General features: G+C 55.0%; 1 protein-coding gene across 1 annotated transcript; it reads right to left on the bottom strand.

The window, feature by feature from the left end:
- Positions 1-4,864: 4,864 nt before the first annotated feature.
- CENPM (centromere protein M) lies at positions 4,865-16,320 on the bottom strand. Its single transcript, XM_027874003.1, has 6 exons — positions 16,191-16,320; positions 14,140-14,222; positions 13,219-13,317; positions 9,831-9,910; positions 9,274-9,365; positions 4,865-6,164 (listed from the first exon to the last, which is right to left on the bottom strand). The coding sequence occupies exons 1-6, from the start codon at positions 16,245-16,247 to the stop codon at positions 6,024-6,026; spliced, it is 552 nt and encodes a 183-aa protein (XP_027729804.1). The 5' UTR covers positions 16,248-16,320; the 3' UTR covers positions 4,865-6,023.
- Positions 16,321-19,936: the final 3,616 nt, after the last annotated feature.

The following is a 19,936-nucleotide window of genomic DNA, read 5'->3' as shown; positions in this document are numbered from 1 at the left end:
GAGAGAGGAGAGAGAGGAGAGAGAGAGAGAGAGAGAGTGAGAAAGAGGAAAGAGAGAGAGAGAGAGAGAGAGAGAAGAGAGGGAGACAGAGGGAGACAGAGAGAGGGGAGAGAGAGAGATTATGGTGATAAAGGAAAAAGCTGGAAGGACCCTTGGAGGTGACCCAGCCCAACTTTGTCATTTGACAGAGACAGGTAAAGGAGGGCCAGTGCTGGATAGAGATGGGGCTATACGGAGTTGGAGAGGGATACTAAAAAGGAGATATGGGAGGACCAGAGATGATGAGTAGGAAATAAGGTTGAAGGCAACAATTGGGATGGGGGATAGAGACAGAATGAGAGACTGGGGGACAGGAGGACAGTAGTGGACAGAGACAATAGAGAGGGGAGGAGATGGAGGGACATCCTGGGGGACAGGCATTGGGACAGAGTGGAGCCCAATGGGAGTTCTGTACAAACATGGGACACAAAGTCAGGCTCGGGAAACATGTCGGCTGATGGGTTGAGGGGCTTGGAAGAAGCCAGTCTTTGACTACCTTTGTGTGGCCGTTTGTCCTGCGGTGTCCTATGGCCCAAACCTGACCTGGCTGGACTAAGAACAACCACATTCACTGGCTAATGTCCCACATACTCTCAGGGAGCCATGGGCTCCTGGAACACTTGACCCATATGGACATGACCCCTACTGAGCATGGATCATACGGACACAGGCTATGGGCTCTGGGGAGAGCTGTGCCCCATGGGGACGAGAAGCTCTTTCTAAAGGGCCCATTCTTTCCCCAGTCATGCTTGGTCAAACAGGCGGAAGTGATAACATCTTGTCCTCATCCTCCCTGGCCTTGGCACTCCCCTAGGAGTCCAGCTGTGGATCTGACTATAAACCAGAGGGAATAGAGAGAATTAGGGAGAGAAAAAGAGAGAGTGGAGAGAAAGAGAGAGAGAGAAAGGGAGGGAGAGAGGGGGAGGGAGAGAGAGAGAGAGAGAGAGAGGGAGGAGAGAAGAGAGAGAGAGAGGGAGGGAGGGGAGAGCAGAAATAGACGTGAGAGAGGTGATTGAACAGAGATAGAGACAGACAGAGAGACAGAGACAAGAGACAGAGAAACGGGGGAAGAGTGAGGGAGAGGGAAAGGAGCAGACAGGAGAAAAAGAAAAAAAGAGAAAGGAAAAACATGAGAGAAATGTAGGAGAGAAGAGGGAGAAAGACAGGAAGAAAGAAACAGAAGAAAAAGATAAGAAGAAAGGTAAAGGGGGAGAGAGACATCAAGGAAGAGACAGAGAGCAAACGTCATTTATCTTGCAAATTTTTTTCAAGGGGCAAAAAACAACCAACCCTCAAATGTGGAGTCCGTCAGTCCAAGGAAGATGCGCACTGTGGTTGGAACAAGGCAAAAGAGAAACACCTTGGAGGAGGCAGGCTCGGCTCGTGCCCTCAGTCATTGGTAGGGTTGGGGGCTCCCTCCCAGTTCTGCCAAGATGGTGACGGTGCAAGGGGAGAAGGTGGAGGAGAAAGGGGGTAAAGTTAGAAGTTAGAAAAGGAGGAGGAGGAGGAGGAAGACGAGGAAGACGAGGAGGTCTTTACGGTCAGTGACAGAGAAGTGATGTGGATGTTTTTTCCAGTGACGCCCTATAGCTGCAAACCACAATTTCCAAAGAATCAGAACTGAAGATCACCCATAGGGACGGTAGGTGGTCTGACCGCCGATAACTCCTTCTCCAGGAGCAGAGGACAAAGCCCCCAAGACTTGCTTCTGGAACAGGAGGGGAGCCCATACCTATGCTTGCTCACATGTGTGGAGGGGAGAGGCTTCCCAAGCTATGCTGGTGCCCAGGGAAGTCTCGGTCGGCTGCCAGCACGTGGAGTGGACAGACGAGAGCTTCACCTACGAGAAGGCTGAGGCGGGCTGTGGTTTGCCCACAAGGAGGGGCAGATCCGATGGTGCATTGGAGCACTGAAGGCAGTATCCAAATGTTCTCTGGGCCCTGTGCCCACTGGCTGTTGCCTTAGACACACAGTGCCCGCTCCTGCCTTAGCAGTCTTACCTCCCTGCCTCAGTTTGCCACCACACGTCCTTCCCTGGGGCACATCTAGAATGTACAAGGTATAATCGCTGCACAGAAAAGATTCTCATCCCCAGCAAGCAGGAGAAGGAAAGTCTGCAAAGTCACTTGGGCTAATAACCCTGACTCCACATAATGAAGGCATGGGGCCAACGGCTGGTCAGAAGGGGCAGTGTAGAGCAGTAGAGAATGCTGAATTTGGAGCTAGAGGGTCTGAAGTCAAATCCCAGCTATACCTCTAGGCCACCTACGTGACCTTGAACCAGTCACCTTGCCTCTCTGGGCCTCAGTTTCCCCCTCTGTAGAATGAGGAAGTTGAACTAAGTGGTCTCCAAGGTCCCTGCCAGCTCTAAATCTGTGAGTGTCTCTCCAGGTTGGGCCCCCTCAGGGAAGAGTTTCTAACTGGACAGACAGTCAGGGGCCCCCTTGAACAATTCCAGAGTGGCCCTGAATCATCACAGCAGCACCCAGGGGAGCCCCTATCCTGGGGCAGTAGCCCTCTGTGTGGGCCCGCTTGGGACAGTGGCCTTTGGGGGTGGACCTGGCCATTGGTGCCCGAGATTGAGCTGGACATCCCCTGGGGGCTGCACGGAGGCAGCATTCCAGGGCCCAGCTCAGTTATCTAGCACCTAGTAGGCCCTGAATCAAAGAGCATCTATTAAGTACCTACTGTATGCCAGGGTTGTCACCTTACTCTAGAGACCGTAAACTAAATGGAGGCAGGAACCATTTTCTCATTTAGATTTTCGCTCTTCCACGGCCCTAGGAGAGGGCTCCGCCCACCGAGAAAGGGATGTGTGGTGGGAACTGGAGCCAACAGGACCCGGATTCAAATCCCAGAACTGCTGCCCACTCCCCCTGGCTCAGGCAAAGCAGTCTTCTCTGCTGAGATGGGGTCCCAGCACCTGGCACATAGGAGGCATTCTGGCTGATCGATGAATCTGATACCAGAAGGAACTTCAGAAGCTGCCAGTCCAGACTCCTAGTTTTACAGATGAGGAAACTGAGACCCAGAGAGATGAAGTGACTCGCTCAAGGTCACCCAAGCAATAAGTGGCAGAAGCAGGATTTGAACCCGGGTCCTGCCACTCCTGAGCCAGCGCTGTGCCAGAGGCAGCCCTGGCCTGGGGAAGCCAATGGGCAGCTGTGAATGTTAGAGGGCATCAGGTCCTTCCCTTATTTCCAGGTCAAGGGGACTCCTGGGCAGGCTGTCCCAAACCTGAGAGGCCCGGCCCTTTGGGGGTTGCTTTCTGTTGAGCAGCTCCTAGTAGACACTGGACACTGTCTGGGTGTCTGGTTGGCAGCCCCTGGGTCAGAGATAGAGGCCAGCCCAGCACAATGAGGCTGTTCAGAAGGGGTCTGCTCCCGCCCTTCTCACCCCCGGGGCCTCGGGGGAGCCGAGCAGCCAGAGAGGATGTGAAGGCTGTGGGCTGTTGGCACAGGAGCCAGCAGAGCCTGGCACAGGGCTGCCTCCCTATTCCCAAGCTAGTGAGGGCATCTGGAGAGTGGAGCTGAGCTGGGCTCTTCCAGGGCTGCCGACAGTCCCCAACGAGACCCCCGGGCCAGCTCTTCAGTGGGCCTCACTTCCTCTGGGGGAAGTGTCTGAAAATTAAGCTCTCCCACCATGGAGGGTGACAGGCACCCAGGGACAAATAGCCTAGAAAGGCAAGAGCCGGGAAGGGGCTGGTGGGAAGCCGGAGGAAGCAGCCAGGCATCTCTCCCTCCCCACCAGATCCTCAGTATAGATGTGCCATCTAGCTGGAGCACAGACTCGGGCCGAGAGAGGCTGGCAGGCGATTACAGAGGAAACCTCAAGAGTAGCTTTCTGCTGCATCCACACAGTTCACCAGGGCTTTGGCGGATGACAGACGAGCGGCTGCTGACATTTCTTTCGGTTCCTGGGACTGAGGAGCTATTAAAATAGTTTCCTGATGCCTCTCCCTCCAGCTCATTCCCCATCCACCCCCCTAGACCCAGCCCTCCCTGGTGACCATCAGGCAAAACCAGGATAGACAGACATATCGATCAGCCCACAATCTTCTGCCCCCTCCAAGAGCAATCCCCCCATGGGAGGACGGGGAGGTTCGAAGCCTCCTCTCTCCTCAGGGGCCTTCGTTGGCTTTTCCATCACTCAGAGCTCAGCTTCTTTCCAGGGATCTGCTGATTTACGTGACTACAGAATGGGCCTCTGGCTTGGCTTTCTGCTCCTTTCCATTTGCATTTGTTTCTACCCATCTTCAGGGTTTCTCCACATTCCTCAGGGTCCCCATTTCTCAAAACACAGTAACATTCTTCTACGTTCCTGTTCCCTGGTTTTGGGGCCATTCCCCAATTGAGGGGCACAGTTTGTAATTCTTTGCTACCACAAAGGGCATCACTATGTATACTTCGCTCTAGGCTGGACCTGACTTCTTGGAGGTTCTAAGTCCAGTTGTGGGATTGCTAGGTCATAGGGCATGGATCCCTTAATAAGCAAAACCCACAACTGTTGGACTTCCCAGTCCCCCGCCCCCAAGCACCTCCAACATTGGCTGCTCCCATCCTTTGGCATCAGTATTAATGTGCCTGGTGCCAGGTGAGGCCTCATTTCTCTTCCCAGTCATCATTTGGAACACATTCTCATGAGCTCATTTCTAGTTTGCAAATTTAAGAATTTTTTAAAATTTGTTTTCTGAAAATAACAAACACCAAATCAAATGTACACAGAACAGAAAGAGGGTTGTACGTGAAACTGCAGATCCCAATTCTGCCCAGCTCCCTTTTCAAGTATGGAATTATCAGGTCCTGAAATAAACCAAAGCCGTGAGTTGAGGAATAAATCGTCTTTAATTGAGATCACAGGGCAGCAGATCTGCCAGCCTGGGGGATAGCCAGTGAATTTCCCAACCAAAGAGACCCAGGAAAAAGTGTTTATAGTTTCTGGTGGGGGCGAGGAGCTCGAGGTAACAAGGCCAGGTCACAAGAGCCCAGCGGCCCTGGGCAATCGGAGCAAGGACAGCCACTTCATTCTGGCTGGTTTGCCCGTCACAAATCCCAATGGAAGTGGGCAATGACCTGAGAAGCTGAGAGCCAGCTGGGCTCCCCCATGAGGCAAGATCTCAGGATGGGGGGATGGGGGTGTGGTTCAGCTCCACCTAATCTCATTATCTGAGGGGTAGGAGCATGGGACATTACTGGAATTTTGACTTCGTCATGACTACAGGTTTAGGCAATCCATACTAACAATTTTCTGTCATTTCATTAACAAAACAACAGTTTTGCCAGAATGAAATTCAACACATTAAGGCCCCAGCCATTCTGCTGGTCTGCAATTCTTTCTAGCCTTTTTTCTGTTTTCTTCTGGACACTGATCAAAGTTTGGGAATCTTCTCTTGAAAACCATTCCCTGCCTGGAGAACGCCTCCTTCCGAGGAGCTCTTGGGGTTATGACTGTCCCTTCTCTGTGGGCTCCAATGTCAGGCTTTTATTGGTGGGATCTGACTGGAACCCTCCCCCCCACCTTGCAGGCACCCACACGTTTTCTGCCTCCACCTTTTTGTCTTAGAGAATGTCCTCCATCCTCAGGCCCCACTCAGAGCTCAGGCCTGGTCCAGCCCTTCGAGACCTACTTTCTCACTCTTTTTAGACTGAAGGTGATGGCACTTTTTTTTTTGCTTTTTGCTCCATATTAAACTATTAGGTCGGCTGCCATACAGAATGGGAGGGGTTTTCTGTCAGGGAAATGCTTCCCATGGGACCGAGGACACCAAGGTCACAGAACAGTGGGGCTGCAAAGGAGAGGATTGGGCAAGAGGTGCTTTCGTGGTGGTTCATTTTTAATTAAGCCTAATTCCTCAAAATAACAACATTCAAGATGGCCCAGGGAAGGGGGCAGATTCCCAGGCAGCTCCCCCCCAGCAGGACATGAGACAGGTGGCCTCCGCCCCACAGAGGTCAGTCTGGACGTGTCTCTGGGGGAGAGCTCAGTCACGTCTCCTGCATGGTCAGCTCCAGGCACGGCTTCATCATGGACAGCAGGTTCAGGGCCGACAGGCCGGGCACATGGCCCGCACAGATCTGCAGAATCTGAATGAGGCGCTGGGCCACTGAGGCCCGGAAGCATTCCACCTGCAAGAGAGGACAGAGAATAAGAAACATCACTGGGGGGAAGGGAGGCTGGACCTGTCCTTCCTAAAGCCCAACAGTCATTCATTGAACAAACACGGGGGAAGTCCCCCCCCCCCCCCGGGACAGGGGCTCGGCCTGTCTTCCACCTTCCTCCCCCCCCTACCAAAAACCCCCCCCCCCCACACACACAGAGTGCTGGCTTTGGTGAGCCCTCGCCCATCACCCCAAACTCTATACACGACGGCCCCATTCCATTCACGGGTCAGAATTTAGCCTAGACTTATGCTCACCAAGATTTCAAACTCCAGGGCGCCCGTCTTTAAGCAGCGCCAGGTCTACCAACCATCTGGGGGAGAGGTTATTAGCATCACAAAGGCCTCTTCCCCCGCAGGGTTCACTTAAACACTGAGCCCCCACGAGTGGATTTAAAATAGGGTTCAACTGACAAGCCCATGACTCACACCTTTCAGGAACAAAACTGCTCCATTCCTGAAGAGCGCCAGGACAGTTTACAAAGTCAATCTTCAGGCAAACCAGCCAGATTATACCCATTGACAGACGAGGAACCCGAGGCCCCCAAAGGCTAACTGCCTGCCCAAAGTGGCAGGGCTGGTGTGTGTCTGGCCCCAGGCTTTCTCACTGGGATGCAGAGAAACAGAAAGGAGAACTCTGGGAGGCCCCAGTGCTGTCCATGGTCCTTCCCTCCCCCCTCCCACTTCAGCCCTGCAGGGCCAGCAGGGCAGGGTTCATCCCTCCCAACTACAGAGGAGGAAAGGGAGGCTTGCAGAGAAGACCGACTGAGGCCAGGGCCTAAAGCTGCCACCTCGTACCTGGCGGCTCACCAAACACTAACGGGGTCGGGAGCCCTGCTCAGAACCTGTTGGGTCACCTCGGGAAACGGCTTCCCCTCTCTGGGCCTCTGAACAGGACCCAGACCGTTACTCAGACCCTGGCATGACCACCAGGAACAGAGGGGATGCTCAGGGAGGAGACGTCTGGTCGCTTGGATGGGGCTGGGGAAGGAGGAATGGAAAGTGCCCGGGGGTCAGAGAAGCTGGGGTCAAATCTCTCCTCCGCAGGGCTCTGTAAAATGAGAGGGCTGGACGGCTGGCCTCGGAGGCCCCTCCCCACTCCATCTCCAGTGTCCTAAGGGTCTGAGGGAGGACCAGGGGTTTCTTTGTCAGTCACTCCCCCTGGGGCAAGGAGCAGCAGGCCGGGTCTTTCTTTGCCTGCCCTGCCACCTAGTGGGCACAGAAAGAATGACTCCCCTTGGGGCGGCCCAGCTCAGTGGGAGGCCGGGGAGGGGGCGTGGCCACGCTGAGCCAGAACTGGACCTCAATCTAGCCCCCTCCCACGGTGCCCACTCGGCAGCCCCTCCTTCCTCTGTCCCGTGATTCCAAGTCAGCGCTGGCCAGCAGAGCCCAGGGCCCAGGAGCCCGACCCCGTACCCTGGGGGGCTCAGGCCTCCCAGCTGTGTCGGGGGGGGGGGGGAGGGCAAAGGGTGGGCAGCAGGAGTAGTTAAGGCCAGTCACAATCATGAGGGTTGTTATCAATAACCTCCCAACATCCCACAGTCTTGTCACGGCCTTCAGGGGACCCTGAGCTGGACCAGTGGAACCCAAGTGCTGAGAGTATCAGCTGAGCTGGTGAGGGTCCGAGGCTCCAGCTGGAGGCGGCCAGGCTGGTGGGCACTGGGCACCAATCCGGTTGAGTCAGCAGAGGCTGGTGACTGATGGACAATTCACTGACGCCATGCGACCCTGGGCCCTTCCAGCTCTCATGACCATTAATGGGGTGGCACCTAGAACGTGCCAGGCACCAGGAGGACGGAGCCTCCAGCATAGTCGAAGAGACAATGCGCTGGGACAGGAGGACCACGCGCGTCTCTCGGGGACCTCAAGATGTCCCAGCGGCCATTCTTCCGTCAGAGCCTCACAACCACCCCAGAGATCACAGGCTGGCACCCGGCTCAGAAAAAGAAACCGAGAGCCAGGGTCACGCAGCTAGGATGACGCCCAGGCTGCTCCCCTGCCCTCTAAGCCAGCCAGCCTCAGAATCAAAGGCAGGATGTGGTCAGGGTTAGCCTGGGCGGCCCGGAGCACCTGGGTCTGTGCCACCACGCTCCCCTCCCCCGATGGGGGGAGAGCCAGGGCCAGGCACTTCCTCTCCTCACATCATTTCCTCCCCTGTAAAAGGGGGGGGTGGGTCAGACTAGACATCAGTGGAGGAAGAACTGGCCTTGTTCTGCGTGGACCCAGGGCAGACGTGGCAGCAGAGGCCAACTGAGGCAAAACCAGCCCAGAGGGCCAAGTGTCCCCAAGGGGGAGGGGCCCGGGGGGTGGTCCCTGGAGCAGACGCTCCTCTGGGCGGGGGCTGGAGGGGTTGGGCTGGACTGAAATCCTTCCACCAGGCCCTGCCCTCAGGTCGCTTCCTGCTTCCTCAGACCCATCACCTGTGGGCTCCTGAGGGAGGGGCAGCCTTTGTCTTTCTTTGTGCCCCCAGCACTTGGCATGAGCCTGGCCCAGGGAAGGCTGACCCACTGCCTCAGGGCGAGTTCCCGGAGAGGCTGCCTTCCCCCAGGACACCAGGGATGGCCAGAGGAAGTAGCCTGACCAAAGCGGCAGCACTGAGGGGGCCACAAGGCGGACGGGCAGCCTCGGCCCAGGCCATGCCCTGAACACAGCAAGGACCATGTCAGGGCTCAGCCCCAGTCCCTCCCCTCAAACGCATCCTGTGCCTTCACCAGCCAGGCAGGAGGAAGGGCCCAGGCAGCCTCCTGTGAACCACTGGCTGGATGAGGTCAAGGAGGGGGACTGCAGGGGCTTGCCCCGGGAGCCCCAGGCACTGACCCATCTGTTTGAGAAGAGGCCTTGGCCCCCAGGGGAGAGTTCATGGCCTACCAGAGGGAGGCAAGGGAGGCTGCCTGGGCCCTCCCTCCTGCGCGCTCACCTGACTTCTCTGGGACTTGTACAGTGTGCCAACCCATGGGAGGGCAGAAGGCACCCCCGCTGTCAAGGTCCCAGCTCCTCCCCCCTCCCTTCTTGGTGGTGTGCCCGGCAGACGCTGGTCTGAGTCCAAGCCTGGGCCACGGGGCACCAGGGGTCCTCACCTCGAGGTCACCGAAGAGAAGAGGGCTGTGGTAGGCGGTGGCCATTTTCCGGACGGCGTCCATGTGGATGCTGGTGTTTGGCTCTTTTCTGACTAGAAAGGGCAGATAGGACGTGGTCAGTGCGGAGAGCAGCTAACCCACCCCCGCCAGCCGGGGTAGGGGTAGGAGGGGCGTGAGCACCATTGGGAGCAGGACAAGAGGGACCGGAGAAGCCGGGAAAGCCTTGTCTGAATGGAGTCAGGGCAGACAATTCACACCACGACCCCAATAACATAATGAAGCCAGCACAGAGAGGCCCTAGACTTCAGGGGGGCTGGACTGGAACGTCTAGAACCCTTCAACAGATGTGGGAGACAGGAAGCAAACAGATGAAGGGAGGAAAGGTGGTATAGTGGAAAGGATTCTGGCCCTGAAGTCCCAGGCTCTGGGTTCAAATTCAGGCCTCTGATGCTTGCTGCCTGCGCTATCACGACTAAGCTGCTCCCCGAGCCCCGTAAAAGGAGGGTCAGCCTCACTGCTCTCTGGGGCCCCTTCCAGCCCAACACGGCACCGCCTACCTCCAGTGACCAGGAAGCACACCTTCCCCAGGAAGAAGCGAGCGTCCACATGAGGCAGGGACGCCTCCACAGTCCTCAGGCTGGGTGGGGCAGAGAAAGGGAGAGCGGTCAGGAGACCCAGGAGCCACTCTTACCCAGGCCGTCCCCCGAGGCTGCCCCAGGAGGGGCCGCGGGGTCAGGGCCCAGCCCCCATGCGGTAATCACTGGTTCCTCCTTCCTGGGCAGGATGAGGGGGTTGGCCCAGGCACTATCGGAACCCAATCACAAAACACTTTTCAGGCAAATAAAGTCAGATCTAAGTAAGTGGAAAAACATCAGTTGTTCATGGATAGGCTGAGCTAATATAACAACAATGACAATTCTACCTAAGCTAATTTCCTTATTCAGTGCCATACCAATCAAACTGCCAAAGACTTATTTTATAGAGCTAGAAAATATAATAACAAGATTCATCTGGAAGATCAGAAGGTCCAGAATATCAAGGGATCTAATGAAAAGAAATGCAGGGGAAGGTGACCGAGCCACTCCAGATCTTATATTATAAAGCAGCAATCATCAAAACTGCTTGGTCCTGGCTAAGAAACAGAGCGGTGGATCAGTGGAATAGGTTAGGTATGCAAGACATAGTGGTCAGTGACGATAGTAACCTACTATTTGATAAACCCAAAGAACCCAGCTTCTGGGATAAGAGCTCACTATTTAACAAAAACTGCTGGGAAAACTGGAAAAGAGCATGGCAGAAACTAGGCATAGACCAAAGTCTCACACCGTATACCAAAAAAGTCAAAATGGGTTCCTGATTTAGATATAAAGGCCGGTACTATAAGCAAACTGGGAGAGCAAGGAATAGTTTACCTGTCAGATTTATGGAGAACAGAAGAATTTATGACCAAACAGGAGACAGAGACCATTATGAAATGCAAAATGGATAATTTTGATTACATTAAACTGAAAAGTTTCTACACAAACAAAGCCAATGCAACCAAGATTAGGAGGGAAGCAGAAAACTGGGAAAGAATTTTTACAACCAGTGTCTCTGATAAGGGCCTCATTTCTAAAATATAGAGAACTAAGTCAAATGTATAAGAATACAAGTCATTCCCCAATTGATAAATGGTTAAAGGATATGAACAGACAGTTCTCAGATAAAGAAATTAAAGCCATCTATAGTCACATGAAAAAATGCTCTAAATCACTACTGATTAGAGAAATGCAAATCAAAACAACTCTGACGTACCACATCACACCTATCACATTGGCCAACATGACAAAACAGGAAAATGATAAATGTTGGAGATGTGGGAAAATTGGAACACTAATGCATTGTTGGTGGAGTTGTGAAATGATTCAACCATTTTGGAGAGTAATTTGGAACTATGCCCAAAGGGCTACAAAAATGTGCATACCCTTTGATCCAACAATAGCACTTCTAGGGCTATATCCCAAAGAGATCACACAAATGGGAAAAGGACCCACATGCACAAAAATATTCATAGCAGCTCTTTTTGTGGTGGCAAAGAATTGGAAATTGAGAGGATGCCCACCCACTGGGGAATGGCTGAACAAGTTGTGGTATATGAATGTAATGGAATATTATTGTGCTATAAGAAATGATGAACAGACTGACTTCAGAAAAACCTGGAAAGACTTGTATGGACAGATGCTAAGTGAAGAGAGCAGAACCAGGAGAACGTTGTACACAGTAACAGCACGTTGTGTGATGACTAATGTTGATAGACTTAGCCCTTCTCAGCAATGCAAGGATCTAAGACATCTCCAAAGGCCTCATGATGGAAAATGCCATCCACACCCAGAGAAAGAACTATGGAAGTCGAACTGTTATTTTTTTTTCTCTTCTGTTGAGTTTTGTTTCCTCTTTGTGATGGTTCCTCCTATTGGTTCTAATTCTTACTTACAACATGACTAATGTGAAAATATGTTTAATGGAATGTATGTGTACAGCTTACATCAGATCGTGTGCCATCTTGGGGAGGGTGGTGGGGAGGAAGGGGGGAGGAAAACTTAAAACTCAAAAGCTGATGGAAGTGATTGTTGAAAACCAAAAATTAGTTAATTTTTTTTAAAAAGGAAAAAAAAAGAACTAGGGGGTTGGAGTAGATGGTCAGTCAATCAGTGAGCATTGATTAAGCACCACTCTGTACCAGGCACTGGGCAAACACAGCCAAAAATGAAACGGCCCCTGCCTTTAAGGAGCTTAGTCACGCCCTTCTGTCAAGGAGATGACGTATGGACATCTGAGAATGTGCAAGAGAAAGACCAAGTAATTTGGGGGGGAGGGGGAGGGTTCCAAGTCCTCAAGGAGAACATTGCCCTTGAGCGAGGCTTTTGAGGAAGTGAGGGATTCCAAGGAGCAGAGGTGAGGAGGGAGGGCGTGCCAGGCATGGGGGACAGCCTGTGCAAAGGCCTGGTGATGGGAGATGGATCCCTCAATCAACAGTCCCCATGAAGTACACAGGAAAGGTTCAAAGGGCTCTGTGCGCTCCGAGGAGCAAGAGGTCGCTGCCAGCTGGCGAGAAGAAGGGAGGCTTCCCAGGAGCCTTTGAGTTTGGCCTTAAACAGCTGGAGACCAATGGGGAGGCACCTGGGAGAAGAGGAGGAACCGCCAGACATCAAATGAAAGACGGAGGTGCTGGATGTGACACGGCAGGGAAGGCCTCCGGCACAGGGGGTGGACTTCTCGTGATGAACTCCTGCAAGGGCCCACCTCGAGCCCCTCAGACCGGCAGGCATCCCCGAAGGGCCCCGAATGCCAAGGTCACAGCTCTCCCGGCCCAGGGCACGACGCTGTACAGACGTTCATTCCATCTGACCCTCCCCAGGGGGACGGTGACCTGTGGGGCAGGAGCACCACACTCCAGACCTCGAGAGGCCACGTTAGGAGTCCGAGGTCCCGGAGTGGGGGCTCGAACTCAGGCCTCTGGACGCTACAGAGGGGCTTCTTGGGGCCACGCCCCCTCTCAACAACGGGAACCCCTGCAGATTGTCCAGCTGGGGTGCAGGAAGGCTAGCCTGGGGGATGAAGGCTGCCTTGTGGGAAGGCGGCCTTCGTGGTAGCTGGGGCTGGGGGGATGGGCTCTGCGGCAGACGAGCAGATCTCAGGGCACTTTTGGAGACGGGCTCAAAGGAGAAGTGCCCATAGCCCGGCTGTCCCCCTGCAGCGGGAGGAAGCAGGGAAGGGGGTCCATCGAGGCCCGGGTGAGACCACCCCTAGAGCGGCTGACGCGGAGCCAGCCTCGCTCCGGCACGGAGCACAGGACGGGGCTGCCAGAGGGAGTTACTGGAGACCGAAGCTGCCACAGCTCACCGCGAGGCCCTCCGCCCAGCTCCCAGAGAAGGCCCCAGGACCACCCCCCACCCCTGTGCTTACCTATATTTGCTGTGGAGGCTAAGGACAAACACGATGAGGTCGATGCGGGGCCGGAAGCATTCCCTGTCGGTGGGCAGAGGGAGACAGGAGGCCACGTGCCTGGAAGTGAAACAAGCAATGCCAAGGTCAGCTCGGGCACCAGCCGGGTGCCGGCCACCACCCCCTCCGCAGAGGGGACGACGGCCCGGGGTCCGAGCCGGCCACGCGAGGACGGTCCTGCAGGGCGCGGCCTGGGCTGGGCGCCAGGCTCCAAACACAGGAAAACCTCTCAGGAGTCGAACCCCAATAACAGGTTTGTAACACTTCCCTGACCACAGTCCCCGGGGCGGCGCTCCTCTATTCCCAGCCAACAAGTTGACAACAGAAAATGACACGGCTCCATCGCTGGCGATGACGGAAGGATGAGGCCTGACCATCTGCTGTGCCCCGGCACGCGTCCGCCTGACCGCCAGCTGGAACCCGAGGGCAGGCGCTCAGCACATAGTAGGTGCTTCACAAACGCCTTACTCGTTCCGTCACTGCCTACGGAGGGCGAGCCGATTTAGAGACGCCACGCGGACGGAGATGGCAGCCGCGGGCGGCATCCCAAAGGACGGCGACGACGGGACGGGGACGACGGCCAGGCCGGCTTGGCCGAGGGCTCCAGCGGATGCCAGGAGAACAGCCAAGTCCCCCAGACTCTGTCTTCAGTGCCGCCAAGGAAGGAGAGGGCCCTCAGAAAGACAAAGCCAGGAAAAGGACCAGACCAAGGACGCGCTGCAGGGGGCCGGGCCGCGGCCTTCCTTCACACGCCTCGAGAGAGGCGGCAGAGCCCCCAGGACCCCCGGCCTGCTGCTCACCTCCCCGGGGCGGCCTGGCCAGAGGCCTGGGCCCGTGGAGGTTCCCGAAAACCCCTCCGCTTCCCCCTCCTGGCCAACTCACACCTGGACCTTGGCAGTGCCCTCGCATTCCTTGATGATGGCCGTGCCCAACTGCTCCAGAGGCGTCTCCTCAGCACCTAACAGCTGCCCAGACAGAAGAAGAACCTGCTCAGGCCCTGGGCACAGCCTCCCTGGGCCAGGTGACCCTGGCCACGTCCCTTCCCTTCCCATCCAGAAAATGAGGAGGGTGGGCCAGGCGGTCTCTGCGGCGGCCTCCAGACCCTCCAGAGGCCACCTCCCCTACCCCCAGCCTCGTAAGGGCTGAGGGTGCCAGAGTCACGACTCAGGCCGACGAGAGGCTCCCCGAAGCTGGCCAGCCTACCGGTACAGGTCTGGACCCGAGTTCTGGCTTTGCCTCTCCCCAGCCTGTCTGAGCATCTTCTACGAGGGGCCTGGGGCTTGGGTTAGAATCCTAGCCTTTTCACGGTCCATGTGATCCTGGCCACTTCCCCATGGCAGGATGCCTCAGTTTCCCCATCTGTGAAATGAGGGGAGTTGTCCTCTTAGGTCCCTTCCAGATTCAGCCCTAGGATCCTAAGCTACTTGTCCTTTCTGGGCCTCAGTTTCCCCAATCAGTAAAACGAGGAGCAGGTGAGATGGCTCTGGAGATGGGACTCCATGACCTTCACCCAATGGGGGTTAGAAGAGAAGCATCTGCAAACAGCAAAGAACCTGGTGCTGTAGAAAATGTAAAGCCCTTAGAGCCAGGAGCCCCCTGAGCCGTGTGACCCTGGGCAAGTGCCTTCCCTGCTCTGGGGGCCGGCTAGCTGCGGATCCCACACCATGCACGGAAGGAACTCCAGGCCGGCCTTTGGGGGCAGAACCTGCCAATGCCCGGCAGGCCTGGCGTGTGGTGCCACAGTCCAGGAGGTTCCCCTGAACTGGGGCTGCCCGCCCACCTCCCCCCAGCCACGTGCCCCCAGGGCCCCATCCTTCCTCCTGCAGCAGGACTCTGACTGCACCTCTCCCTCGCAGCTGGGTACAGCGATAGACCGGGCATTGGTGTCCGAATCTTCCTGGCCCCATCTGGGGTTTTCCTGGCATGGACACTGGAGTGGTTTGCCATTTCCTGGCCCAGCTCATTTTACAGATGAGGAAACTGAGGCAAGCAGGGTGAAGTGACTTGCCCAGGGTCACACAGCCAGTAAGCGTCTGAGGCTGGATTTGAACTCAGGTCTTCCTGACTCCAAGCTCAGCGCTCTATCTACTGCGCAACCTAGCTCAGCCCCCTTCTATGTGATTCTGCTAGCATCTCCCAGGGAACACCTCAAGCGTAGACTGTCCATAGACAAGTGTGTTGTTTCCCCCAGGAGAATGAATCCTTGAGGGCAGGACTGGCTTCCCCCTAGGTCTTTGTAACCAGAGACTAGCACAATAGTGGCATACAGTTGGAGCTTAATAAATGCCTGTTGCCTAAATAAGGGCAGGGACTGTCTCATCTGTTGTCTTTGTATCCCCAGCACTTACTTGCCAGGACTGGATGGGTCCCAAACCTTCACTTTACAGAGAGGGAAACTGAGGTCCAGAGGAAGTAAGGGGCTTGCCCCGTGGTCACACAGCTCCAAACCCACGGCTGTGCCAGGTGTGCATCACCGGCACCCGAGGGCTCTCCTATTAGAGCCAGGGGTAATTAACCCACGTTTCCCTTCTCCTCCCCCAGACATGTGCAAGTGGATTCGTCCAGATGCTTCCCAGATTCACCACCACCCCCTCCACCCCCCACCCGGGAGCGACCAAGTCCGCGAAAATGGGGGGAACGAGGGCGGGAATGAAACAATGAGATTTCTTCTCGACCGCCAATCAGAAAGCAAGAACGGCTCCTCTGTGCCAATTGGCGGGTGGCTCAGAAGCGGGCTCCTATGATTGGCCTAGAGTCAGTTGTTCCCGCCTCCACACCGCCAACTCCTCCAATGAGTATGTTGCCCCCCCCTCACCCGGCTCGGCTCCCCAGGGAGAAGCTGCCAAGCTAAGCGGGACCGTCAGTGGACGAATGGGGCGTTTGAGGGCTGAGGGGGCAGTCTGAGAAAAGGACTTGGGGCCTCCCAGACTTACCAGGATGGTGGCTACATCCAGGGTCGGCAGCTTGTCCAGAGGTCGCAGCAACGCCATCTTCACACCAGTCCGAGAAGCCTAGCCGGAGGATAGCTGTGCGAGTGCGCATGTGCGCCCCGCTTTTAAACAGTCCTTTGGCGGGCCCGCTGTCGTGCGTGACGTCACTTCCTGCTTCCGTGACCCGAGGAGCACGAGGGCGGGAAAGTCTCTTTCCCATTACATCACCTGCTGGTGGGGCGGGGCTCCGGAGTCCCTGGGCTTTAAAGAGGCCGTTACCTGGTTTCTGAAAGTGCGCCCTCCTGGGGCCTCCCCAAAATGTTAGGAGGAAGAATCAGTAGTTCAACAAGCATTTATTGAGCACCTGCTGTGTGCCAGGCACTGTGCCAAGATGTAAGACAAACAAAACTGTATATAATATATATTATAGATAAACATATACACACATATACATATATACACCCATAAAAAAATGCGGAAGGCTAGGGCTCTGAATTGCTCCTAACCCTACATACTTCTGGGACCTCTCCCTGAGCCTCAGTTTCCTCATTTGTTAAAAGGGGATGGTCTTGATACCACCTGACATACCCAGGTGGTTTCAATTCAACAAACATTCAGTAAGCAACTGTTGTCTGCAGGGCCCTGGGGAAGATTGAGTCAAATCAAACAGAGCATTAATTAAGTGCCTACTGTGTGCCACGTGCTGTGCTACTGAGGTAAGCCCATAGAACACAAACAGTGTTTGGTGAGGAAAGTGCTTTGTGTATACAGTTATCCTTTCCACATTGCAGAGGTTAGGAGCTGGGGAGGTAGAGGCAGGGACCCCCCCCACCGACTTGGAAAATCCATGTAAAATTTTTTGGCTCTCCCTTTGCACCAGAGAAGAAGTCGGAATTTTTTCTTTCTCTTCTATGAGGTGTTTACAGTACCTTGTAAAATTTGGGTTAAGTGTTTAGTCATAGGCCTGTGGCTTCTGCTAAACTCCCAAAAAGTTACCATTTAATTTCTTAAGCTGATCTGTGATGTATTGAAACCACAATGGAGAAAGCTGAGTCACAACGTGGAGGGGATAACTGCACTTTACCACAGAGTGCTCTTAACGGGAGCTCTTGCTACCTCTGAGACCTTGGGCACATCCTTTCCTCTCTGGGCTAAAGCATGGTGCCGTGGAATGAGGCTCTGGTTTTGGATTCAGAAGGACCTGGGTCTGAAACCTGCCTCTCCCTCCTCACTGTCCACGTGACCTTAGGCGAGTGACTTCTCCCTGGGTCTCATCTGTGAAAGGAGGGAGTTAGCAGGGCCTTCTCCAGCCCTCAGCTCCGTGATCCTCCGCCCTTCCAAAGCTCCACTGCTTGGGGCCCTCCTCCAGAGGCACATCCATGGATGAGGCTGCTTTGGGATGGACAGACCACCGGCTGCTGCTGAGCAGACTGCTTCGTGGAGGCCCAGAACCCCGGGGCCCCCTCGAGGACATTGTCCAAAAAGCATTTATTGCGGAACACGCAGGGCTCTGTTGCCTGGCTGGGGTGATATGAAGCAAAAACGAAGCAATCCTCGACCCCCCAGAGCTTGTGCTCCAGCTGGGAAGCCTCAAGACCATCCCTCAGGGCTCTGCTAAGGACCAGCTTCCCACCGCCAGTCAGGCGGCAGTGCTCGCCCCCTCCGCAGGGTGCTTACTGCCCGTCTCAGGCTCTCCCCCATCAGAATCCTCCAGCGCAGGGACCGGTCTTTATTTTGTCCTTATGTGCCCACTGTTACAGAGAGTGCCCTCCACATGGGTGGATCCCCAACCCTGTCACACGAAGGGGTTAAACCAGGGGATCTGTCTATGGTCCTGATCTCACCTTGGCCCTGGATTTGCCAGATTAATTTCCTCCCTCTGAGCCTCCGTTTCCTCATCTCTAAAACGAGCTCCTACCAAATGGTAGGAGACAGGAGGCCTCAGAGACTTCAGAAGAGCTGGCTGCTCCTGTCCTTCCAGATCTGACAGTCACAGGGACCAGGGCCCTGACAAAACGGAATCTCAGGATAATAACATTGCTAGTGCTAGCCAGCGTGCAGCAGACACAAGAAACGTTTATTGAATGAATAAATGACTGAATGAACAAGGGAGCCCATCTCTGAACAGAAATTTCCTCTATAACTTCTAGGATAAAGTGGTCTTCAAGCCTCCATTTAGAAACCTCCAGTGAAGGGGGACCAACCCACTTCCTGCTAAGTGGCCCATTCCATTTGGGCTAGCTCACATTGCTAGGAAGGTTGGAGTTTTCCCCCATTGCTGCTTACCTCTGAGGCTAAGATGAGCGCGTTTGACCCTCTTCCCCAGGCAACCCTTTGGATCCCTGATACTGTCCTGTCCAGCCCAGGCCCTTCCAGACTGTATTTGATTCAATTAAAATCACCCCCTCATCTGATCCTTGTCTGGCCTGGCTCACCCTCTCCTCTTTCTCAATGGCCTTGCTAGAATGTGGCCTCCAGTCGTTAACTGGACGGAAAGCGGCAGAGAGCCCTGGCTTCCTTGGTTCTACACACAATCCTTCACTGAGATCATCAGCTCTGAGCTGCAGATAAGGAACCAGACCCAAGGGGGAAGAGTCAGAGCAGGGCTTAGATGCGGGTCTTCTGGCTCCAAACTCAAGACACTTTCCACTGAACCACACTGCCTCCCAGGCTCCCTCTTACTCCCCAGATTCCCTTCTATGCTTCCTTCCTTCTCACTCTAGCTGCCCAGACTGGGTTCCTTCCTGGTAGAGACTTGTAGCTGTCAGGTGACCTCCGGTCAAATATTAATGGCACCCTGGGGGTTATGGGGACCAGCCCAGACTTTGGAGTCAAGAGGCTGGCTTGGATCTCAGTTCTTCCACTTACCAGTTGTGTGGGAAAGGGCTTGGAGATCATCTTAGCCAAGCCTCCCAATTTTCAGATGAGGAAGCTGGCACCAGAGACTTGCCACACAGCCCTTAGTAGCAGAATCGAGATTTGAATCCAGGTCCTCTGACACTCTGAGCTCACACGGTTGTTAGTGGCAGATGAGCTGGAGTAAGACCCACTTCTCCTAACGCCCAAGGCTCTACCTTCCTTGACCCTGAGAGTTCCAGAGCTTGTGTCCCTTGACCCTCCTGACAAATAGGATGAGTACTGTAGGTGGTCATACCTAGCCCCCCATGAACTGTGGTGATCTCAGCCCGAGGGTCCCTGCCAGCCTAATCCCGCCCCTCCCTCCCCTGAAGACAGCCGCTCCCCCTCTCTTCTCTCACCATGTGACACCTCCCTCCTTTCTCCCCATCACAAGCTCTGTACCACGTGCATAAATGAGCCAAGGTTGGTTTCCCCAGCAACTGTGGATAAAGCCCTCAATCTACCCCAGCCTGCTGATTGGTGGAGGTAGATACCGCCTCCTGCTATCCTGAGATAGGGAGAGAAAGGAGCTGACCAGGGCGCTAGAGCCTGGATGTGCTGGTGGACCAGTGAAGCGGCTCTCTTTCAGACCTAACTGAACCCCGGGACTCCATCCTCCAGGACGGGCATCAATCTCAGCATTTCTTCCCGCAGCCCTGGGCCCCCCAGTGTCTCCTGCAGATGTTGGTATCTCCAAGGAGCATCCCTAGGCCACGGCTAAGCCAAGAGCTGCGCCTGGATCAGGGGCTGAGCATACCCATAGCTTGAGGTGAGTCAGGGGCAGGGGTGGGAACAGCTCTGGTAGGCAGGGAGAGATGCCAGCTGGGGCTTGTCTGCCCAGGGGCCAGACT

This window comes from Vombatus ursinus, unplaced genomic scaffold, assembly GCF_900497805.2.
Source record: "Vombatus ursinus unplaced genomic scaffold, bare-nosed wombat genome assembly UNPS02003292.1, whole genome shotgun sequence".
NCBI classification, from domain to species: Eukaryota; Metazoa; Chordata; class Mammalia; order Diprotodontia; family Vombatidae; genus Vombatus; species Vombatus ursinus.
The sequence above is the reverse complement of the archived record's forward strand: the minus strand, read 5'-3'. Positions and strand labels throughout refer to the sequence as shown.

What these genes read in the sequence shown, in the direction of transcription:
- CENPM (XM_027874003.1), bottom strand. Translation starts at nt 16,247, where the DNA reads ATGGCGTTGCTGCGACCTCTGGACAAGCTGCCGACCCTGGATGTAGCC. An exon ending in TGGATGTAGCCACCATCCTG is followed by an intron (nt 14,223 to 16,190) that starts GTAAGTCTGGGA and finishes CTGTCTGGGCAG; the next exon opens with CTGTTAGGTGCTGAGGAGAC. An exon ending in AGCCTCCACAGCAAATATAG is followed by an intron (nt 9,911 to 13,218) that starts GTAAGCACAGGG and finishes TGCCCCACCCAG; the next exon opens with CCTGAGGACTGTGGAGGCGT.